The sequence below is a fragment of the Sander vitreus genome, chromosome 14, assembly GCF_031162955.1.
Source record: "Sander vitreus isolate 19-12246 chromosome 14, sanVit1, whole genome shotgun sequence".
Classification (NCBI taxonomy): Eukaryota; Metazoa; Chordata; class Actinopteri; order Perciformes; family Percidae; genus Sander; species Sander vitreus.
Window position 1 is genome coordinate 21,820,078 of NC_135868.1, and position 24,317 is coordinate 21,844,394.

Sequence of the window (24,317 nt, forward strand, 5' to 3'; positions counted from 1 at the left end):
GACAGATATTTGTAGGCCTGTCACGATAACTAATTTTGCTGGACGATAAATTGTCCCAGAAATTATCGCGATAAACGATAATATTGTCGTTCTGAGAGCATTTTCATCTAATATAATGACAATGGCATAATAATGCAGGTACATCTTTTCAAAGATCAATAAACTTTTATTTCTAAAGAATATTTAACACTGGAACTGGAAGACATTTTAAATATCCACAATAAAAGAACAAAACAACCAAAAACAATAAATAAAATGGACTCTCAGTCTCTTAACAAAAATGCACTGGAATAAAAACCAAACACAAAACGGAAATTTTTCCGGCCGCTATAATTTCCATTTAAAAATGATCAAGCTCATTTTTATTTATCATGCGATTAATTGATTTATTGCATATTGCGACAGGCCTAGATATTTGTAAAAATAAATCACTCCGATTGGCTCATATTTATGAACTGCCAATATGGCTTCACAACAGATTTCATTTTAGTTTTCATTAAATACCTCACCCTACTGTCCCGAAACCTATGAAAGGTGGATTGGTAAAAGAAAATTAAGGTGCGCTTTCACAACTTTCACTCAACAAAAGTCAAGAAACAGACTCCTTTCACATCATTTTATTTTAATAGATCTCTATCATATACATACAGTACAATATGCTCAAGACAGATTTATGGCACATCCATTTTTATTTGACATTTTGCAGTCGCTGGTATTGCTGTGAGGCTACAGTAAAGTGACCATTTGAATGTTACTCAGGTAGATACAGCAGGTGGGTTGACCTCAGTGAGTAAGAATAAGGTTGCTACAGCAAAACGCATGCACTGTCAAGTTATATATTCCACTAGGGGTGGGTCACACATCCAGTTACACAGACCGATACTTGAAGGGGCAGTGGTATGTTCAATTGAAACCCCTTTGTTGTTTTTGTCCTGGAATACGCTACAACAGTGGCTACCGTGATCCTGGACAGCTACAGGATGTACATGGTTTCGGTTACACCTAGAAGTCAGTCTCTTTGAATTTAAAGAGCTGCATTTACTTGTACAATAATTTAGTTTCATTTTAATGTTCTTATCCTGCCATCAAACACATTTCTAGCTCGGGGTTCAACCAAAAACCTTGAATATCCAGTAGGCGTGACGAATAATGGTGTATAAGGATCTAGTATTCAGGGTTCTACTGCAATACAACTTTACTGTCAATACTACAGGTACAGAGTACTGTTAGGAGGTTATTCACATATGTACAAACTCTGCCATGTAACAGCGCAGAGGACTTGACTAGTGAGCGTGCCTTTTCTTTCAGAGTCTGTGGAGACATGTTAGAGATAGAAAAATAAAACAGTGATAGACTACAAAATACTGTGTGCCACCATCATACTTATGTGCTGCTGTCCATTTTCACCCCGTTCTTTGTCCTTACTTGAATGAAAACACAGGCATTAACTCTTTCAGTCAGAATTTAAAAAAAAAAAACAGTACAAATTTAAATCTTTAAAAATAATGGTATTAAAAAAAACAGCATCAAGTACAACAAAAGACGATATGTAACATGATACTAAAACTCATTAGCTTTCCCTTTTATCGGCTTATCAGAGTGATATAGGTGTGCCTGTGGATGTGCACAAAATGTGTACATACAGTGTATATAAGTGTGTAAGAGCAGGGATGTGAGCACCTCCTGTGTCCATTTCCATACTCAATGTCTCTTATTTAAACACACCAGCGGGTTCAAATGTTCCGTTAGTGTCCCGTTTAATCTGCTGAAAGTGCTTCACATACTTGGCATGGCACCCAGTCTCCCATGGAGACTTTTTGTGTCTGTAAATGTGCAAAGTAGGCATTTGGACTTTCTCCCAGTTATCCACCGTTAAGTGCTGAATAATAGGAAACGGCATTAAATGCAAAACATAATGTGAACTCATGAGCCAGTGGTGACATGACTTAAAAACAAAAGCAAGATGATAAGGGATGTATTAGATGAGCACGGAGGAGTGTGGAGGGGCTCTAGATGACCTGGCAGCAGCTGTGTGGGGTGGGAGTACAGAGCAGACCCTCCTTGGGGCTCCGGTGGATGTTGACGGACAGAGTCTTGTCGCTCAGAGGCATCTGCAGAACGCGGTTCTTCATGTTCCTGTGGTTCTCCCTGGCCAGGTCCAGCTCTCCCAGCCTCAGCGTGGCTGTGCAGGGGCCCTCCAGCAGCGGGTCTGCCAGCGCGTCTCCCAGCGAGGGGTGGTGGTGGTACAGGTTCCCCCTGGGTGAGGGGCCACCCAGTAGCGAGACCTTATCCAGGCTACCGGTGGAGCCGCCCATGCACATCCTCCACATGGGATGGTCCTGGGTGTCCCCCGCAACAACGGCACCACTGCTGCCGCCACCTCCCCCTCCTCCTCCACCCCCCGTCAGGTTGTGGAACTGAGAGCTCAGGCACAGGCTCATCAGCTTTAAGCTTTCCACCAGGCCGCTGGCAGCTTTGGCTGTGCCCTTGCCTTGGCACGAACCTGATCCAGGACTGGCACAGCTGGAGGGACTGCCCTGCCCTGACCCCCTTTTCTCTCCATCCTCTTTCCTCCCTTCTCTCTCATCCCCTTGTCCACCTACAGTTGCCGTATCTGGTTTATGGTGACTTTCTGTCTCGTCGTCACTAGTCTCTGAGCTGGAGGTGAAAGCGGCAACCGGTGCCGTTACACCAACAGTGCTAGGTGATGGTATGAGTGTTGGCGGTGATGGTATTCTAGAGTTCAGATTGAGGCTGAGGCTGGGTTTGGGTGGGCCGAATCCACGCAGCTCCCTCCTCTCCTCCTCTTCCTCATCCTCTTTATCCTCCTCGTGAATCTGATTAAGAACTGGAGCGCTCATACGGGACGTCAGCCGATTACCAGAAGAACATGTAGATGATGAGGAAGAGGCTTTGCAACGAAGCACCACCTGAGCAGGTAGTGCAGAAGCGGATAAACCTGTGTCTTCCTTCCCCTCTTCTTCCTCATCCTCCTCCACGCTGAAAAGACTGGGACTACGAGTTTTGCAAGGGCCCACTGAGGTCAGAGAGCCCAGCCTGTGGGGGTTGGAGTGGGGCTTTACCAGGGACCTGAGCCCCCTCTCCTGGTTCTGTCGTGCAGACTGCTGCTGGCTGGATGCTGGGGTGTGGTGCTCCTGCCGCTGGCTGAGGTCCAGCAGAGCTGTTTTGGGCCTGGGGCCTTTATGGAGGCTCTCAGCACTGCGGGCAGGTGACTGTGGCCCCCCGGGGTGGGAGATAGTCGGACCCCCCAAGCCATCACTGACATCCTGGTTAACATCCACTCTGGTGGGCCAGGACTGCCTGTGAAGGGTTAAACACACAGAGAAAACAAGGTTTAGTGGGTTGAACAGAATTAGCAATACTGGTATGTATGTATTTACATTATTTGCTGCAAAAGAAAAGAAAAAGTACAACATTTTGGGAAATATGCTTATTTGCTTTCTTTCCAAGAGTTATATTGAAACCACTCTTGTGTCGTCAAGTAAGGAGCAGGAGTGAGGCCGAGCCTAGCTTAGCATACAGACAGGGGAAACCTGCTTCTGTACTAAATTAAAAACACTGCTACACCACTACAGCTCACCAATGAACACATTGTATTGGCAAAAAATATTTACAGCACATAGTGTAACTCCACCTAATGGAACAAATTGTCAAGTTTACATTCTAATTTAAATATACTATTATACATAATATATTACTATACACATATCATTTAAGATCCATCCCACAATCAACTTCAGAATAATGAATGGCCATATTGCACTGTTCCATAAAACGTGTTCCAGTTTACATAAAATACGTACTGTACATGCTTCAGTTGTGTAAAAGATGGAACCAATGAATGTGCATGATGCAAACACACTTAACCAGATGAGATTGGCAAAGTAATAGCAACTGATTGGCTAATTATAGATCACAGATGGGCAGTCGTGCTTGGTGTATGAGACATGAACCAAAAGAAAGGTAGCATGGTCAGTGTTGCAGACTACAGTGCGGAAAGTTAATATCCTATTATCATATATTTAAATGTTGCCATTTAGTTTGTATGAATAGGTGCGAAACACTAACCAGATATCTAGCTGCTATGCTAAAGAGCCAACCCAACTAACCTGTTTTATAAATATTCTTGAATCTCTTACAATTTCTTTAAATTCCACTTTCTCAAGAAGGGAAATATGAGCTGTTTGTCCTTTACTTCAAGATATTTTTGGCAGTACATCCCTGATAATGTTGCCGATATGCAACCTCTCTTCTATTATCTATGTCTGTCTGTCATTCTCTCCTGAAACAAAACAGGCTCCTTCTCTCCATCTGCTGTCAAACTTGTCTTTTAGAAACTGACAGGACACAGCACTGCAGAGGCAGCACACTGTCCATCTTGAGGAATGTACGTGTGTGTGTGGCTGTGGGTGTGTGTGTGTGTGTGTGTGTGTGTGTGTGTGTGTGTGTACCTGAACTGGGCCTTGCTGGGACTGGGTGATCGCGTCTGGCTGTGCTGCTCCTTCTCTTGCCTCTCCCTTAGCATCCTCTCAGCCAGCAGGTAGTATGTAGCTGTGATGTGGTTGTACTGATTTGACTCCAGAGCCCTGAGAAGATGGAGGGACAAATCAATTTGAATTACAAAACACACACAAGTACACATGCACACACACACCCACATTTCAACAACGCAGATCAGCACCAAACCCAGCTGCATGTTCGTGTGTGTGTGTGTATATGAGATTGAGGGAAACATACTCAGTTATGGTGTCTCGGTCTGTGATGGCTCCCAGCACCATACGCTGGATGATGGAGCCGTGCTCCTCCTCCGACAGGCTGCGATGGGACACCAGAGGGGTGGACAGCTTGGTGGCTGGGGAGGGGTCGACACCTTGAAGCCATTCGTGGGCCCCTATCTCCTCTAGGGTCGCTCGTTTCTTGGGGTCCCGCTGCAGCATACGGGCTATAAGGCTGGAAGGAGGCACAGAGGGGATCAGTATCATGGAGGAACAACAGAAACATCTGGTCACTACTCCAGCTGTGTTTGGATACACACCAATATTCCCATAGTATTTGGGACAATTATTATTATAAGCTGGCATTAGACCGTTTTAAATAAACACCAAGGTTAGCCAAAAAGGTTAATGGTAATATTATTACCCAAACTGTCCGCTGTAAACATCCATCACAGTTTACAGACCGACTTCTGTGGGAACTTTGACCCACTGTACTTGCCGTAGTGAGTTTAAGAATACAGTTTTCCTGTGAAATGTACAACATTTTCATATGCTCACTTACGTTTCACCTCCAAATAAAATGGATTTGATAAACTGGCCTACTGATAGAAATAGCGGCCGCAAAATACCTTCGAAAAAGGATACAAGACCCAAGTTTCAACAAACCAGAAATTATTACAATGGACATGCTGTACCTACACAGCATGTACTGTATATGATTGGATGTTAATATAAGTTGGCTGGTAGCCACACAGCTGATTATTGAACCAGTGATTGTGATGCATGAAGGAAGCAGCTGATGCCAATCAAAAATCTATTAATGGCTATTCAGTGCCTTCTCCCTCCAACAAAAGGGATACGATGCACTTTATTCAATAACATGCTCTTGATGTAATCGACCAATAACTCCGCTGGCATGGCAAACCGTTAAATACAAAGATATTAGATATCAGTACAAAACATCACCTCTGCAGCTGATATCCCACAGCACTGTTATCAGTGTATGCCTTTAAAACCCAGATCAGTCAAACCCCACCTGGGATAATCCTGTAAACAAGCTATCCACCTTTACTATTTGTTTTTGCAGTCCAGCAAGGAGTAGCGTAACTAACTTCACTGGCTGAAACACGCTCACCATATAGGATGAGGTGCTGTTTCTTGAAGACCACATGCATGAGCAACCTGTTTAAGTATCAAACAAACAACACATGAATCAGGACGTGTGCCAATTGTGAAATAATAAAAGTCATGTCCAAAAACAATGTGGTTTCAAAGCTACAGCCATTCAAAATGTATTCAGCACCTATTTTGCCTTGCTCTGCTCTGACGTGTCGTTAAACCCTCACAATGTTAAAAATAGAGGGCCGATTTTAAAGGGTGCATTAGATACACTTAACGCAGCGCTGCATCTCTGGTGGAGCAGACAGACTGCAGCGCCGAGTGAAAGCAGGACAATGAGGAGCAGCAGAAGCGAGGCAGCTCCTCTCTTTTCGTTCACACATCTATAAACATGAAATATGCAGCGCCTGCAGAGTACTCCGTCCATCTGCGCGGGTCTGTGCGCGTGCGTGTTACTCACTCTCGGCATGCATGGGAGATGTGCGGAGGCACTGTGTATTTGCAGTCCATGATCATAGTGAGCGTCTCGCTGTCGTTGGTCTCCTGGAAGGGGGGCTGACCGCAGACCAGCATGAAGAGGATCACCCCCAGACTCCAGATATCTGCAGAGACACAGAGAGAATGGCGTACGTTCATACCAATGACCCTTTTGTGCACATACCGGTAATATGCAAACTAAGTGTGATTTAAAGTAGATGGCCTCAGAAACTAAAAAAGAATAAGGATGACAGACCAAAAAACTATGTCTTTTCTGCTTAGTGACCTAGATATAAAATAACAAGATTTGCCCCCCCCCATCTCAAATAAAGCATGAATCATATTCGATCAGAGGCATTTCCATAAATATGTACTGACTAAGGCCACATCTGTCTAACCAAGGATGAGGCTCTGCACTGCCGCCGGTGTCATGCTCACACACACATGCATGCACCCCTGCACAAACGTGCAGTCCTGGGAAAATGGGTTAACGTGTTCATCCCTCAAAGCTTCAAACAAATGCTTATTTCATGGAACAGTTCTCTTGGTCCGATTATCCGTTTATTTGTTGAAAGGAGCAACTTTTGGCTCCGGGCGTTTGCTGGCGCTCTGGTCAGCGGGATGGCCCACTGACACACATTCTGCAGTGGTACACTGACTACGAGCAGAGAGACAGTGACATAAAAGCATTCAGTGTGTTGACCCCTTTTTTCACAAAGACTTTAACAAAAGTTGCAGGATTGCCAGATTTTGGGCTATATAGCTACATTGTGTAAGAATTTCTCCCATCTAGCGGTGAAATTGTATATGACAACCAACTGAATATTACTTTCTAGTCCCCTCCCATTCCGAGCGAGTTTTAACTCCTACGGTGGCCGAACCCGAAATGAGCTCTTAGCATCTCCATCGTTTACACGCAGCTGTTCTAGCCACTCCAGTATTAACTTTGGTCTGGTTGCTTTGCCTGTCGCGTTGTCGTTTTAATTCTCTTTTTCACTTCCCTGGCGAGTAATCTCCCCCTGGCATTCGTCACGATGCCACTGAGTGTAAAAGGCGGAGGTATGTCCCTCTTTGGCTAATGTATTTTAAAGATGGAGGCGCTACATGGCTGCCGTCATTCGAGCGACTCGCTCGTATGTATTCTGAATGATTCTGAATGGAAGATTCTGCGCTTACGAGAATACTTTGATTAGTTGGTGGAAGTAATTACACATGAATGAGCACATGTTTTTGAACGAACAAACGTTTTTTTTTTTGCTAAGGATCAACTCAAAAAATTACACAATGTAGGTTTAAGTGACGTAATGCAGTCTGTAAGTAAATTTTTTTTTAAAAGTAGCAGTTAAAGCATTTCTTCTTCTTTGCGAGCAGCATGAGTATCAGCAAAAGTCAGTTGATTTACAGTAGCTTTCTTCATTTTTAAAGCTGCATTTATTGATCTTTTTTTGGCCACTTTGGGGCAGCGGTATAAGCTGGAAACACAACACCGACATATGGCCTTTTAAACTAGACACATTCAGCAGACAAAGCCACAAAAGCATTAATTAGGAGATGTGATTCTGGCCAGCTAGTTGCTAATTTTGCTGCTGTCTGCCATTTGGTTCTGGGCAGTAAACGTATGGCGTACGGGTTTATCAAAATCTTAACTACCAGCTGCCTACCGCAACAGTAAAGTTGCAGCCGTAAAACCAAAACAATGAGCTCAAAGATGCTAAAATGCTTCGTAAGGGTGAGGTGAGCTGCAGAGTTGAGTGATAATTCTCTGTGGCGTTGTCACCATGAGCCACCACTTTAACATTACACAACAACATTATCATTTGACTATATAATATTAGTGATTGCAGTGATCACTATTCGATCAAACTGTGTGACTTTTTCCTCTTAAATACATTCTGTTGATGAAGCCTTCTGTGCCAAATATCAGTTCTTCATCTGACTATTAAAACCAGAAATGTTAAATACTTCACTTCCTGCGAAGCAGATAACTTATCGTATCTATTACTACCTTGAACAGACCCTGCAATTATGTACAGTAGCTTGCATCAGTTTGATATATTATTATTATTGTATTTGATATAAGACTTATTCTGCACAAAAAAAGGAGGTAAACTGAGTAAACTAAGTGGGGTTATCCTCCCCAACATCCCCAGTGATATGTCTTCAAATCACTGCAGTTTGCCAGGATATGCTGGAGATTGCAATCTGGTAAATGTGCCCGTTTACTGTGGGTGGTGAGTATTTATTGCTCTGAGGCTGCGAAGGAGCGTCTCGTACTGCTGATGAAGGGAGCAAACGCTGCTGCAGTCCCCACCACCATCCCCCTAGCCAACGTATCCTAGCAACCGTGACCCCGCTCCCTCACTGCTTGCGTCAGCTGTCCGCCAAACTTCCTTCCTCGATAACTTTATTTATAAACCAGATGGCTGACACATCTCTTGATGACGACACCTTTCGCGTCACTGCACGTTAGCATCACTTGAGCTAACGATGCCGGCTACTTATTGGCGACAGCTGGGAGTGTAAACATCCCTTTGTGCTGCCCCGTGTCGCATTTTAACACCTATGGTTTGCGTCCCTGAGATAACCAACAAGCACTTCCTTGTGTCTTAACCCCGAGGCTGAGGGGGGCAAGTTCAGCATCCTGTCCTGCTGATCTTTATGCTACAGGACTTTTTCTACAAAGTCCTCCCACATATTCATTTGGCACAGATATGCATGTGCCCAGGATATGTTCTTTGTAATTGCCATCAGGTAAGTTAATGTTTTTTGAAGTGCAGCTTGTGCTTCTTGAAGAGGAAGCAGAAATCTATATTTAGCCCACACACTGCATAATATCAGAGGGCAAAATGAGGCAGACATCTTTTCATTGCTCTTATTAGTGTTAAACCTGTGATTTCCTTCAAAAACTATTTTGCACAAGAATACATTTCACATATTCTATCCTCAAACTTCCTTTTATTCACACACTGTTTCACACCTTGGGAACTATGACAAGTCTACCCAAGCATGTGAGAGAATGATTTGTTGGTAGAAGCACTTAAAATCTTTCTTTTTTTTCTGCTTTTTTTTTGCAGTTTGTGCCTGCTAATTGGCTCCATCTGTAGGACTGACTACTGGTGCAACATCCCCCACCCGCCCCCCTTCTCTATTTGGTATCACTTTCCAGCTTATATTATTTTCAGCACTTCCTTAAAAAGAGCAACAAACTCCAAACAGGCTCGACCTGACGAGGGACGAGCGAGGACAGCCTCTTTATCTCTGCAAAAAACCGGGCTGGCCGCCACCTGGCACGCCACCTGCAAAACTCAGCACCCTACCGGCTGTCGACAGGTACCTTGGCAGCGGTGTAAATCCAGGCCAGGTTACCTCAAAGCCCCGTAAGTCAGGACTTCTGGCCTCCATTCAGCCTGTTCCACATCAAACTGCACCGATGATAGAATCACGCAATATTACATCCCGGCTGGGTGGATAATCCCCGCAATCAAAACATCATCATCAACTCAGCTGAATGAACAAAAGCGCACAGGCAGTATGAACACTCCAGAGAACAGAACACACACTCAGTGGTGCAGTCTACGGGATACGCAGGTACTTTATACGCCATATACCCACTAGGAAAGGTCAAGAGTTTCCATATACCCCGTCTGTGTTGCGAGTCACTTAGGAACAACAACACAGTTGCTTGACGGTCATTCTCTGTGCAAACATGAAATTAAGTAACGTGAATCACTAAAGTAAATATGAAATGAAAGCCAACTCAAACTACACTCTCATTATATTCTTAAGCCTGCCCCTGAAGCTACTGCAACTTCGGGTGACACTGCAGCAGACAGTTACGTTACAGAAACTACAGAAAATGAGCCAGATGAGGCTGATGCTTTATGCTGTAACGTTACAAAAAATGTATGGGGTTGTCGCCCTGGGACACGGGCGAGAATGTCATCTGAGTCTCAGACAGGCTTTTACAGGACGGTTGACCACACAGATCCAGCTACTCACACGATCTTCCCAAAAAAAAAAGCATTTAAATTACTACACTTCCAATATTTGGGAGCAGCTCATCTGCTTGGCCGCAAAAGAGACTGAGACAGAGAGAAGGCAGACCGAAGAAAATAGCCACTGCGAAATCCACTCAGTCAGAAAAATAGAAAATGCTTCTGTCTTGCTCTGACGCAGTGGCCTCTGGGTAAACAGAAAGACTACTGATGCTTTTTCTCACCCTGTCTCTTTTGCTCTTGTTTCTCTCCGTCCTCCCCCCCCGCCCCCCCTTGAACGCTTCTTTCACCCCTCTGAATCTGCACGCTTCTGTTTCATTTCTTTTCCATTACATTTTTGATTGAATATCTAAGCTGTGGCTCAGCAAGAATTGGTACCACTATCGATGGGAGAGGCGGAGGGTTGGTGGTGCAGCGGCGGTCGGGGTGACGCTGCTTGACAGTGCTGAGGAAACCAATTTCAGCCTGATTTGATATCAGATTTTATTATACACAGACAGGCCATGACTGTCAATGAACGTCAACCACAGACAAAAATAAACTGCAGGTGAAGGTCTGCAATTCTGTGGATAAAGTTGTAGTCTAATTTGCAGGCTGCCTGGTACACTAACAAGATCTGATCTTTGAGCAGATCTCGTCCTTCTATAAGCTGGCTGATAACGCTGCCTAAGTTGTCTGCAGGGCCCATCCAAAGTACTGTAGGCCATTTACAATATATTCAAGGTGTATTCATAGCTGTCAGTAGGTCACATCTGCACAGAGTGTGTGAATGTGAAAGCATCGGTTAACCAGGCTGATAGGCAGTGTGTACCATGTCCTGTTGCTGGCAACGCACGCTGGACTACGGACTGAGACAGTAAAAGCTGTAATAACTATCTAACTTTTGATAAATCAGCATAGATATAGTATCTACGTAGAACTCACTGTCTGCCAGCTCTTTAGACTCACCCACAGCAGGAGCGTCATACTCGTCCCCCAGCAGTATTTCAGGAGCAGAGTAGGCCAATGAGCCACAGGAGGTGTTCAGTGTTTTCCCGGGCTGAAACCGGTTGCTGAAGCCGAAGTCGGTGAGCTTGACGACCCCCTGCTTCTCGAAGAACACCACGTTCTCTGGCTTCAGGTCCCTGTGCACCACGTGCAGCCGGTGACAGTAGGAGATGGCGTGGACAATTTGGGCAAAGTAACATTTGGCCACCTTGGAGAGGAGAGACAGGAATGGTAGCAAGCAATAGTAATGTATCTCGGCAATGCCTTTATGGACTCTTTAAAGCAATAGTTTAACATTTTGTATTTGCTTTCTTGGTGAGAGATGAGAAGATAACTCTGTACATGAAAGCTATTTAAGCGTGTCTCCTTAAAAGGTGCAGTAGGTACGACTTATAAAACTAACTTTCTGTCATATTTGCTGGAACTGACCCAATGTTCCAGTAGAACTACATGAAGCAGGTAATTAAAATATATATATATATGGCTCCTCTGGCACCACCTACAGCCTGTAGTTTTTTGCAAAAATCCACTGCTCCCTGTTCAGATGCACCAATCAGGGCCGGGGGGGTGTCTAACTGTGTGTCAATCACTGCTTATGCACACGCATTCATTCTCCCTTGTGGGGGGAGGGGCTTAGGAGACCGTTTTGGGCTTTAGCAGAAAGGGGGGAGGGACTGAGAAGTTGTCAATGTTCAAATTTTTTAGCTAAGTCCTGGATCTTCACAATCCTACCTACGGCACCTTTAAATGTCTTTGTTTAGGTTGGGAAAAAATTAAGGAATTTCCAATTTCTAAACTACTTCTCTGCAGTATAACATGGACAAATCTTACCAAAGATGCCAACTCTTATTTCAACTTATTTTACCGCAAAACCAACTTCAACCTGCTTATTGACGACCGCATCAAAGCCACAGCTACCATTGCAGAGTTTGAGAACGCCGCGTCCCTTTTTCCCTGCTGAACTTATACTGTTACAGCTTTCAATGTCACACAGTTGTTTCCTGGAGTGTGTAATTGATTAACTTGAAATAATTGGTATGCGCAATGCATTGGTGAGCTTCTAACTACCTTTGAAGTGCCCTTCACTGCATTCCCACAAAATAGTCTCAACTAAAATGAAAAAGAGCTACATCTATTCATTCATCAATTCTGCCCCTAGAGACTTGAACTTCAGTTATTCTTATTCTTTCACAGGAGAATAAATATGGATATGATACTTTATTGATCTCCTTTCTCTTGCTTTATCTCGAGCAACCCCTGGAGATGGTAGCGAGTCCCCATGTCAGGTAGGACAAACTCACCTCTTCAGTGAGGCCTCCGTCGTGCTTCATGATGCAGTCGTACATGTCTCCTCCGTCTCCCAGCTCTAGGATGAGGTAGAGCTTGGTGGCCGTGTCGATGACCTCGTAGAGGCGCACCACGTTGGGGTGCTGCACCATCTTCATGCAGCGCACCTCCTGGAAAAGGTGGCCCCGCGCCACCGGGTCCAGCTTAGTCTTATCTATCACCTTCACTGCTACCTAGAGGAGCAACATAATGTCAAATACAGAACTGATGACATACATCTGTCCCGATCTACAACTATCAGCAGCAGCTTTTGCATACTGTAGAGGTTGTTGACACTTTCCGACTGAATCAGTTAATTGCTGATGTGTAGAGCCGATACTAAAGATGTTGCAATGGTTATCAAACAGAAACATTACAAGTATTTAGTGTTTTGGTCTTCGTCAGGTGGGTAACGCCTCTAGGAACACCATTGAGACCATCATGTGATGCTAAAACATTCACAAAAGCCAAGATCAACACAATACGTTGGCAAATCTATCCACGCATCTCACGTATGAGACATTACTCAAATATCTACAAGTGTTACTCATCACCCTTCTTTGGTATGTCTGTCTCTAAGACACTTACGTTTTGCACTTGCATGTACAGAAATGGGCAAGCGTACCTTTTCCCCAGTGAATACGTGTCGGGCCAGTTTGACTACAGCAAAGTGTCCACGGCCCAGCGTCTTGTCCAGGTCATACAGCCCGGCGATCTTCCCATCGTGATGACGTTTGAGCCCCGCCATCGCTGCTGGTGGACGCGGATGGAGGAGCTGCCTTCTGGTCTCCGGTCAGTTCTCCATCTCCTCCTGCGTAGGCTGAAGTTAGGTGGAATTTGGTTGGGTGGATTTTAGACCAGCTGTAGGTCTCTCGAGGTAGTTTCAGGGATTTGATGATAAGATCCCCTACTGGATGGCACCGGTAAATATTCACAGAGCTTTGTCCTGCTGCGCTGCCAGTGCTCACTTCAATCCCATCTTCTTTTGATCTTAGGGTGAAAATGGTACAAGAGAGAGAGGGAATCAAAATTCACCCATTCATATTGACAATATAACCCTTCAATGAATCTCTACAATGAACTGAGTCACTGCTTCGGAGGAAATCCTGCGTCATGAACCTGTCTGATGAACTGGGATCCTCAAGGCCACATTCTCTGCATGTTAGTGTCTATTTAATAATTGGATGAGTTATAATAGTGGAATCAAAGAGGTCCCTATAATTCATTTGTAACCAAATCAAAACAAAATGAAACTAAGACTCTACAGCTACGCTGTCAGTGTGCCAACATGCTCACAATGACAGTCATGTCACGTTAACATGCTGATGCATTTAATAACAAAATCTGTTATAATTGTGAAATCAAAAAAAGTTTCCAATCTTCATTTACTACAAAACCAAAAAGCTAAATTAAAACTTAAACTAGTAGTCCCAGACCCAGAAGTGTACCACCCAACACATGGCCTGCATCATCAAATATACTGATGACTCCATTTTCTATATGGATAATTGGGGACAATCACTGGCATTGGATAAGAGTAAAGTTTGACTCAGAGTCCTCTTGCATATATACAATTAACTCATGTGTTGATGCGACATTTCTTACTTTAATTAATACACTAACTCTTACAAGGGGTCAGTAACACAGCTTTGATAAAGGGAAAATACAAGAAAGGTAGGTTCAACTAACCAATAGTTGTATTATGATTAATTTGTTTATATTATTTCATTAGTAAATTAATTGTTTAGTGTATGAAATGTCAAAAAAAAGAGTAATAAAACAAGTTCTTAAAACCCCAAGGTGACGCCTTTAAATGTTTTGTTTTGTTAGAGGAACAGTCCAAAACCCAAAGACATTCAATTAACAAAGAAATCCAACAGAGAAAAGCAGAAAAACCTTACATTTGAGAAGCTGGAACCAGAAAATATTTATTTTTTCTTGATTAAAACTATCGCTGACTAATATTCTGTTAATCTACTTATCAGTTATTGACTATTTATTGGACTATATTTAGAATTTCTTCATAATGAATGGGTCATTTGATATGTTCTGCCCCTCAAGGATGACAAAACACTACTATTCTACACTAATTCATCTCACATAATGCCACGCTCACATTTCTGACCCTCCGCTCTGTTCACCAGAATACAGCGTGTTGCTTCACAGCCCTGATTATGAAACAACGCCTCCAGGGGAGGCACGGCATTCCTCCTCCAGGAATCTACCTGCGTGCCAAGAGCACAGAGACAGCAAAACACACACAATGTACAGGCAAAGAGGAACATTCCTGGGTGGTGATCTTTGTCAAGGTGTGTCCCACTCACCTGGATTCACAGAGATAACTGGCAATCAATCAGGCATAACTGTTACCAGGGAACACGCCTATCAACATAACTAGATACAGTAAGATGAAAAAATGAAAACGTCTCTAACCCACATATGTGGTTGCTCAAATGAAACTTTGAAAGACTAAAAAGCTCTTTGGGCTTTTTATGTGATCCTCAGTTTGAGGATTGTACCTGTGAGAAAAGAGTCAGTGAGTCATTGTTCTTATAATAGGAGGATGACATCTCTATCTGTCTCTACTCCGTGGACAGGGACAGGTTAGGTGAGATCAACGTGGGCTGTCGGGTGGTGGTGAGCTGTTGTGTTGGCCTGGGTCAAACCAGGATCTGCTAGTCTAAATCCAGACCTCTTACCTCAAGAGTGTGTTTTTAATCACTTGATTGGTTTAAAGATGCACTTGATGTCCATGTGAACATACAGTACGGCAGTGTACCAGTCATGTACGCTTTGTGGTCGGTTATGTAACTGTTCGAGATGCCAAATCTATTGATTTACAAAGGTAGTAGTGTGCATGTGTGCACCCAAACACACACACACACACACACACACACACATATGAGGTCAAGGACCTGTTATATAAGAGCTGCTCCACTCTCATTGCCCAGATTCAAGATATGAATTGGGGGTTATCAAGTCTCTGGTTAACTGGAATCAGTTTCCTGGTCCAAAATACAACCTTGATTAAGATATTAATGTGTCGAAGTTGTTCAAGTCTGTTTACAAGAAAAGATTTTGACACACTGCAGATGGTAAGCAATTCAAGATGTAATACTGGTACAAAGATCTGGTAGATTAGATTAGTTAAGGACAATAATACAGTGGTACCTAACCGTTTTGGCAAAACACCACTAATACTAATTGTTACCAGTTCAACCGAAGACTTATAGATTTTCTTTTATATATAAATTACAGAGTAAAAACTAAAGATTAGCTTAGAAAAAAAATTATCATTTTAAGTAGCAGAAATGTGTTTTTTTTCCTGCTGTCCTATCCTAATAATCTCATGGCCCCTCAGAATGTACTTGCAAACCCTTGCAGGGATCCCTGTACCCAGGTTGGGAACCACTTCTACTCATATACAATATGACAGAAATATACATCACTGGAGGGAATATTATAGGGACACCACAGGAGTGGTTGTGACATTAGGTGCTATATAAATATGGTTAAGTCCCTATAGAAATAATACAGGAACAATGTAGTGTTTTATTCTGTTGGACTCAGTACTTTTTATTTTCACACACTGAATATAGGCAGCCTTTAAGAATGTCATATGCATAGAACATAACATTTATTTAGTACTGAAAAATACACTACATTATCTTGTCTGTATGGGGTTATTGTAGGACTATAATAAAGATACCTATGAGAGGTCACTGTAAACTACACAGTACACCATCAAGTCCCTAGTTGGATATAATAGAATTATAGTAGCATCATATGTATGATAAATAGTTCACTACTGTCAACTAAGTGGAATATCAAAGGGTCGTTGTGTTCAAGCTGTGCTGACCATTCTACACAGATCAGTTATCACTGCATAGGTGCTACTGTCCATATGGGACCCTTCCAACCCCCCTCTACTGTCAACATGCCTGTTGGCAGCATCCACAATAACATAACAGCGCAGACCAGCCTGCGCCAATAGCACACATATGAGCGCTGTGAAGACACGGACAGCATGCTAACACGCGCTTCGAAGGATACGCATTAAAGAAAAAAGTCCCCTAATATCTAACGGAGCCGAGCTAAACTTGACACATACTACTACAGGGGCACCACACCATCAGCCTGCATGCGCTTCACCAGTCCACTTACCACAGAGGAATCTGAAGCAGCGCCAGCCGTCCTATCTGTTCTCTTTAAAACTGCGGATGTGTGCGGGGCGACGCGCGGTGAGCTGCGTGGTTTAACCGGGCTGAAATCCTCCGGCAGTTTAACACTCGGTACCGACTAACAGAAGACCGGCCAACGATTATTCCAGTGAATCCCTGTGTAAAGTCTGTCTCACTGTCTTCAACTCAACCTCTGTATTTCTCTCCGCCTCTCTTCACTTGCTCTTAATTCAGCTGCGTCAAAAACACTGGTAACAGGATACTACAGGACGTTTGGCTTTCAAAATAAAAGCATGTCCTTTATTAGTTCTAGTGGAATAGTTAAGCTATGAAATACATCTTTTAGTAACGTTTTGAGATGTAAAACGTGATTTTTAATTTGATAGGCATGTGACCTTTTGCTTTGGCTTTCAGCTTCTTTCCTCACTTATTCATACCTTTTGGGAGTTTTAAATAACTTTCTTAACAGAAAATGAACCACTAGGCAGTATGTTTAAATCATTTTGATCTTCAAATACAAAAGCTTTCAACAACTAATCACATTTGATTGGATAAATACACTGTTGAGTTTTATGCTAAATCACAACTTTCTTATAGGAAGAGAAAAGAGAGATATTTAAATATGATATGAAATATATATATAAATAAAATAAAAAAAATAAAAATATATATATATATATATTGGCATACAGCATACCAAGACATGAAGGAACTAACGCAGGAACACAGAAGTCGAACTTGGAATATATTTAGCAATAAGTGAGAACTGCTAAGATAAAGAAATAACTCTAAAACTGTGAATAACAGGCAATGGCCTCAAAGCCTAGGTATTGTTTTTTTTCAAAAACATTAGAAAACATTGACATCGGCTCCAATTTTTATGCTGCCCTACAGGATATAAAATGGGCACTCTTTATGTATTATGATTTTATTTTGAAGGGCAATTGGCCTGTTTTCCGGTGTCATTACTACTGAATGACAGCTCACTCACTGCGCATCCGTAGCTACCATTCATCTCTGACGTCAGAACTACGCTCAGAGAAAAGCGTGTTTGACAGGCCTCATGATAATAACACAGAATGTACTTTATTTATCTTTACCTGACTCATGTTCACATAATTTAAGGAATTTAAACGCAACATAAACTGTGAAATAGATATTAGAATATGGCTCAGTCAGGATACAGAAGAATAATATAGGTAATTATCAGCTGTTATCTTACCTATTGAGTCGGCCCTCCTCGGGCCTCCTTCAACACTCCCCCGCCACATTTCTTGGGCTGTCAGCGAGGAATCCAACGCTTGGTGTGTGGTGGTGGTGGTGAGAGGGAAGGTGTGTTGGCATTAACTCTGTTATGTGACCCTGTTCTCTAATCTGAACTAGCTGGACAATGTTCCAGTGTGTTGTTATGTAATATTTGCAAGCTCCTCTCTGGGATTTGAAGTAGAGCCTGTTTAGCTGGGGACATGATCTCCTACCATGCTAATTCATCTCAGCCAGGACTGGGCTGCAGGCTGCATATGCTCTGTAATAACATCTTTTTTAATGATCATAAGTTACAAGCATAGACTGGTTACAAGTCAAAGCCATTAATGAGTGGTGAGCGACACCAATTCAATTAGAAAAGTATTCATTTTCAATTCATATTCAAGATTTGTTTCTTTTAAGTGAATAAAAAGATAGACAAAGGGGTCAAAATCCACCATTAGCTGTGACTGCCATCTAGTGGATGTTTGAGAAAAGGGTTCTAACACAACAACAATAGAATATGATTTTGTCCAGCGTTTTACTTTATATGAATTTCCCATCCTATTTCAAATCAAACGATTTACACTCATAATTCTACCAGGGCTGTAGTGAAGCAATTCAGATCAAATTAAGTCCTAGGCCAAGACTAGATTAGGAAGAGCAAAGGTCCTAAACACGTCAGTATTTAGGTAAATACAATTGTGTTCAAAATAATAGCAGTCCAACATCACTAACCTCATGAATCAAACTTTTTGGTAAAAGTGATATTTCTACATGGCAAATAATTTACTAGTAAGTGTTGTAGAGTCATAGAAAACCAACAGACCCAACAGTCATGGCATGCATGCTGCTCATTCTGTGTAATTTAATCTGTAATTGAAAGGGGCATGTTCAAAATAATAGCAGTGTTGTGTTCAATAAGTGAGGTGATTGATTCTGTGAAGAAACAGGTGTCAATTATGGCCCATATTTAAGGAAGGAAGGAAGCAAATGTTGTGCATGCTGGTTATAGTGCATTTCACACTGAAATACTCAGCAAAATGGGTCGTTCCAGACATGCGCTGAGGAACAGCGGACTTCGATTAAAAAGTTGATTGGAGAGGGGAAAACATAAAGAAGTGCAGAAAATCATAGGCTGCTCAGCCAAAATGATTTCAAATGCCTTGAAATGACATCCAAAGCCTGAATGACGTGGGAAAAAAATGGTCAACTACCATTTGAATGGATCGAAGAATAGCCAAAATGGCAAAGGCTCAATCAATGATCAGCTCCAGGAAAATCAAAGAAGACTTAAAGTTACCTGTGAGTACTGTTAGGATCAGAAGAAGGCTATGTGAAGCAAAGCTATCAGCTAGAAACCCCCATTGCTGAAAAAAAGACATGTACTGAATAGGTTGACATTTGCCAAAGGACACATTGACTGGCCAAAGGAGAAATGGGGCAACATTCCGTAGATAGATGAGAGCAAAATTGTTCTTTTCGGGTCTAGGGGCCGCAGACCGTTTGTCCGACGACCCCCATGCACTGAATTCAAGCCACAGTACACTGTGAAGACAGTAAAGCATGGTGGTGCAAAAATCATGATATGGGGATGTTTCTCATACTGTGGTGATAGGGCCTATTTATCGCATACCAGGGATCATGGATCAGTTTCAATACATCAAAATACTTGAAGAGGTCATGTTGCCTTATGCTGAAGAGGAAATGCCTTTGAAATGGGTCTTTCAACAAGACAATGACCCAAAACACACCAGTAAGCGAGCAGAGATTGATGTTATGGAGTGGCCAGCCCAATCCCCAGACCTCAATCCCATTGAAAACTTGTGGGGTGACATCAAAAATGCTGTTTCTGAGGCAAAACCCAGTAATGCAGAGGAATTGTGGAATGTAGTTCAATGGTTCTGGGCTGGAATATCTGTTCACAGGTGGCAGAAGTTGGTCAGACTCCATGCAACACAGATGTGAAGCAGTTCTCAGAAACAATGGTTATGCAACTAAATATTAGTGGAGTGATTCAAAGTAAAGCAAACCCTTGAGACATTTTTCAGTTTATACAGTAAATGTTTGAGTTTGTAAAGAAAAGAAAATGTTTAAGATTATAACTCCTTTGCCCATTTCTAAACTACTGTTCCTACGTTTTTAAGTGACTGAATGTCAAGTGGATGCTTTTATAACATCCTTTGGTTTCATGACTGCTGAACCGTGCAACTGAATCAGTGTTGTCTGTATGAGAAGCATGCTACCTCATAAAAACATGTTTGAACAAGAACCACTACAGATATGCACTACACTGCTGGACAAAACAAGACTTCAGACTACATTCAGTCTTCTGCAAACAAGTGGATACATAAATTCTTATACAAATTTTAAATAGGCAGAGGCCACTTCATGGGACCTTTTAATTTGGCCTGAAATGGCTTGTACTACAGCGTTAACTGACATGGTGTGCTACAAAATACAGCCTCCCATCAAGAAATCTTTAGTGCAAATTGCATCATGTGTTCAGCTCAAGAGTACATTCTCCAGCACCCTACACATTATGGTAAGTTGTATGTTTCCATGAAATGTAACACATTGGAAGTTGACATTTACCAGTCCATAAAGTGTATTCATAATAAAAGGACACCAAAGTGGAAACATCTCTAACGGAGCCCTTGCATGTTTTCCCGAGTGGGCAAAGAAGAGAAGACACGGATGAACAATTGAACAGGGGATTTATTTTGTGACAACTGTTCACTTCTTTGCTGCCTCCTTCTGGAGCTTCTTCACCTCATGCTTGATGATCTTGTTCCTCTGCAGGGACAGAAATTATAAGTGCATTAATTAAAGATACTTAACGACTGCTGTAGGATTGCTACATTTTAAACTAATTGAACATTTAAAATGAAGTGGCATTATTATTGTTAAGGCACAATTAAATCAAACTGACATCATTAATTTTAGTTTAGTCAACCATTTGTGAAAAGACTGACACTGATTACATTTGACGGAGCTGTATCCAACGGCAGTACAAGGCCAGCCTCACACAGCAAGGTGGACAATAGTCAGGGTATATTTGAGAGCTGGCCTCACTAAACCAACTATGCTCCCCCATCTCATACAAGTGGAAACCTTATAATTAATAAAAATGATATGAACATCATCAATAAGGAATGAATGAATGAGGCATAGAAATGTACAAAGGACAGTTGTGACATGTGTGCTCAAAATAATGTTTTCCCCTCATTTGTTTGTACTCAACATCCAGGATTAAACATATGTTGTTCTGCTGGCCCACTGGTCTCGCATTAATTAAACCCTGTTTAAATGCGGTGATTTGTGTTGACTGTTGCACTTACCATCCTCTTGGCCTTCATCACCTTGTAGCGGTCAAAGTCAGACATTTGGGCCCTCTGCAAAGATTACAAAGAAGAAAAGGTCAGGGATACAACCAGTTTCCTTAAGAATCGCCTTAGCACACCAGAATTCAGTTTTAGGAAGGAAGGACATGTTCATTGGTGGCGTGAACAGTAGCTGTGCTCCATTTACATTCAACACCCTTCCAATGGTAAAAAGTGTGGTAAGTGGTAAAAGTGTGTTAAACAATCCAGAGTTGCCTACAGCTGTTGAGGGGGATGTGGGCCGTCTCCTCAATACAAGTACTGCCCCATCAATAGAAACCGATTTATGAAATACAACCTTAACGTTCAGAAGTATTTCACACCGGATGGGTCATATGTTTACACCATCAATTACTATCTAAATGATCACAAACAAGACAACATCCGGATCTGTCATGCTCAACTCAGTCGTTAACAGTGATCTATCAAACATTCTTTATGGTAAATAAAGAAGCACTAAGGTGATGTATACAAGCTGGATGAAGATTTTACACTAACTACTGGATTAAAATTAGTTTGCAATTTAAAATTGACCAGTTTCCCGGAGGGTGCCCTGCAGTCGAAGGTTTACCATGTTGGTACACATGGCGTTTTGCCTTGACGCATGTTGGTTGACGTGGCGATGAAATTAATCCATTAGGCACTAGCTACCACTGCACCGGTCAGGTTTTGGATTGTCCTAACCGGCACACCATCTAAACATATTTGTATACTGAATACCACCCAGCTGCTCAGACAACTCCCTCGGGTGAGATGGGAGCCCATGTCTTCAATTAACCATTAGCAACTACCTAGGCTATAAGAGTCATGTAAATTAAACATTTCAAGTGTAAAGCAACTTAAAAAAAAAAAAAATTAAAATGTATACCCATGTCTCCCAAGTAATAAACTGGCAAAATTACACCTACAGTTTACTGCATTCACATCCAAATTAACAGTAAAACCCAATATGGATAAAAAAAAACTATACTGCCACATTTTAGAAATGTTAACACCTCTTAACAATAATCTATGCTATAGAAGCCAAGCCAAGAAATCCAACAGCAGGACAATTAAACTGCTACTCCTGAGATAATGTGACTGTAATGTATATATTTATCAAACATTGTAAGATCTCCAGAAACTGAAATATAGCCTTTACCTTCTGTCTTGCCTCGATCTTCTTGGCCCAGCTGCTTTGTGCCCACTTCTGATTGACCTCGGCCTTTTCCCAGGCTCTCCTCACAAACTTCTGGCGGGCACTGTAAACCATTACATACAGTCAGTACTCATTCTAGAGGAATCATTAAGGTTTCATTACATGTAACCACTTTACAGTAACCCCCCCCAAAAAAAAAAACCGAATCATGATGTTGGCCTTCTAAGGCCCTTCAAAGTTGGCCATGTGTAAGGTGATGTGATGACAGTTAACTGGACAGTTAATACAAGACATATTGAAATCCAGGTGGTCACACTGGATGCACTTATGTGCATATTTGCAGTACAGCGTGGACACAAATATTAATTTTGGTAAGCTGGGCTGTCTGTATTAATGACAGAAAATATCAAAAAATGTTTTAAAACAGATTAATGCATGTAGCCTGGTAGAACTTGGTAAGTACATCATGGGTGGTTGTCTTTATATAAAAAAAGACAAATCTTTACTGCAATATGCATTTGTTCCACTTTATAAAAACACTAAATATCTGAGTAAAACACAGACATATTTGCAATTAAACATCCTTAGGTATGTTCATTTGGACTAGAATCAAACTTGCAATCAAATCTTCCACAGTCATTTTACTATTAAGAATCTGACCAGCATTTCCATTTACCTGTGAGGGACTTTGATGACGTAGTCTGTAAGCTGCATGCACTTGAAGGGCATGGATTGCCTCTTCACGCCTGTGCAGGGACCATCAACAAGAGCCTAAAAAGCACAGCATGTGAAAAAATGTAAATCAACAAGGCGAAAGGTGAGGCCAAAACACTGATCAATCCACTGTCCTACAGAACACTCACCCTATTTTGGTCGATGACATCTACGATGGCCACCAGCTTGCCAGCATGGGGTCCGAAAGAGATGTAGGCAACACGGCCGATCTCAACGAAGCGTTTAAACACCTGAGAAGACAGAGAGCTGCACATCAGAAAGGCCTAACATTGAAAAGGAGTCTGTCTGTATTGTACGTGGACAGTTGGGTACAGTACAGTTTTAGCCAACTAAATATAAGTGTACACACAAACTATTTCTGCGACAACCCAACAGGTAAGTTTGGAGGCTGAGGAACTAACGTTAACTTTATCCGACTTAAAGCATTGCAGCATTGCAATGTACAGCAGCAGCTGATAACATTCGACTAGCTAACGTTTCTGCTACGTGTGTGCCGTAGGACAATATTGAGCAGAATGTATAAAGCGTTTTTAAATTGAAAAACGCCGTATGCGCAGGATAAAAGCCTTTGTTCTGCGGACAAAACAAGTGAAATGTGTTCGCTTAACCGAGCAGTTCTCGGCCTTCTTAGCCTGATGGACCACGTTGTAGTGCGGGCAGTAGCCGACATCTTACAAAGCGTTAAAACTTAAAATAAACCTGCATGCCCATATCAAACACTTAACAAATATGCGTATGAGTGTGTTAGAAATACACATGACTCTTGTTGTTCCAGAACAATGACATATATAACAAGAAATTCGACATTGAAATGCTAAAACTCTTATGGCGAGCTCACCATGATGGCAGTCCGGGAGCAGAAAGGACGTTACAGCTTCCGCCTGGCGCACATACGGCTTCCGCTTATACAGTACGCATGCGCAGTCAGTCTTGGTTTTATATTGTTACATGAGCATCCTAATAAAGCTACTCATTGTTAAAATGATATAATATTT

General features: G+C 42.2%; 2 protein-coding genes across 4 annotated transcripts; both read right to left on the bottom strand.

The window, feature by feature from the left end:
- Positions 1–602: 602 nt before the first annotated feature.
- Positions 603–18,123, bottom strand: LOC144529440 (SNF-related serine/threonine-protein kinase-like). Of its 3 annotated transcripts, none has more exons than XM_078268534.1 (8): positions 18,044–18,123; positions 13,266–13,630; positions 12,616–12,834; positions 11,276–11,522; positions 6,316–6,457; positions 4,759–4,971; positions 4,473–4,607; positions 603–3,321 (listed from the first exon to the last, which is right to left on the bottom strand). In XM_078268534.1, the coding sequence occupies exons 2-8, from the start codon at positions 13,386–13,388 to the stop codon at positions 2,010–2,012; spliced, it is 2,391 nt and encodes a 796-aa protein (XP_078124660.1). In that variant the 5' UTR covers positions 13,389–13,630; positions 18,044–18,123; the 3' UTR covers positions 603–2,009. The 3 variants fall into 3 exon arrangements, with proteins under 3 accessions (XP_078124660.1, XP_078124659.1, XP_078124661.1); XM_078268533.1 differs by lacking the exon at positions 18,044–18,123 and adding an exon at positions 16,805–17,056; XM_078268535.1 differs by lacking the exon at positions 18,044–18,123 and adding an exon at positions 14,757–14,865.
- A 2,643-nt stretch (positions 18,124–20,766) lies between these two features.
- rpl14 (ribosomal protein L14) lies at positions 20,767–24,264 on the bottom strand. Its single transcript, XM_078268538.1, has 6 exons — positions 24,161–24,264; positions 23,451–23,552; positions 23,264–23,358; positions 22,591–22,690; positions 21,408–21,461; positions 20,767–20,862 (listed from the first exon to the last, which is right to left on the bottom strand). Exons 1-6 carry the CDS (start codon positions 24,161–24,163, stop codon positions 20,803–20,805), a joined length of 414 nt encoding a protein of 137 aa, XP_078124664.1. The 5' UTR covers positions 24,164–24,264; the 3' UTR covers positions 20,767–20,802.
- Positions 24,265–24,317: the final 53 nt, after the last annotated feature.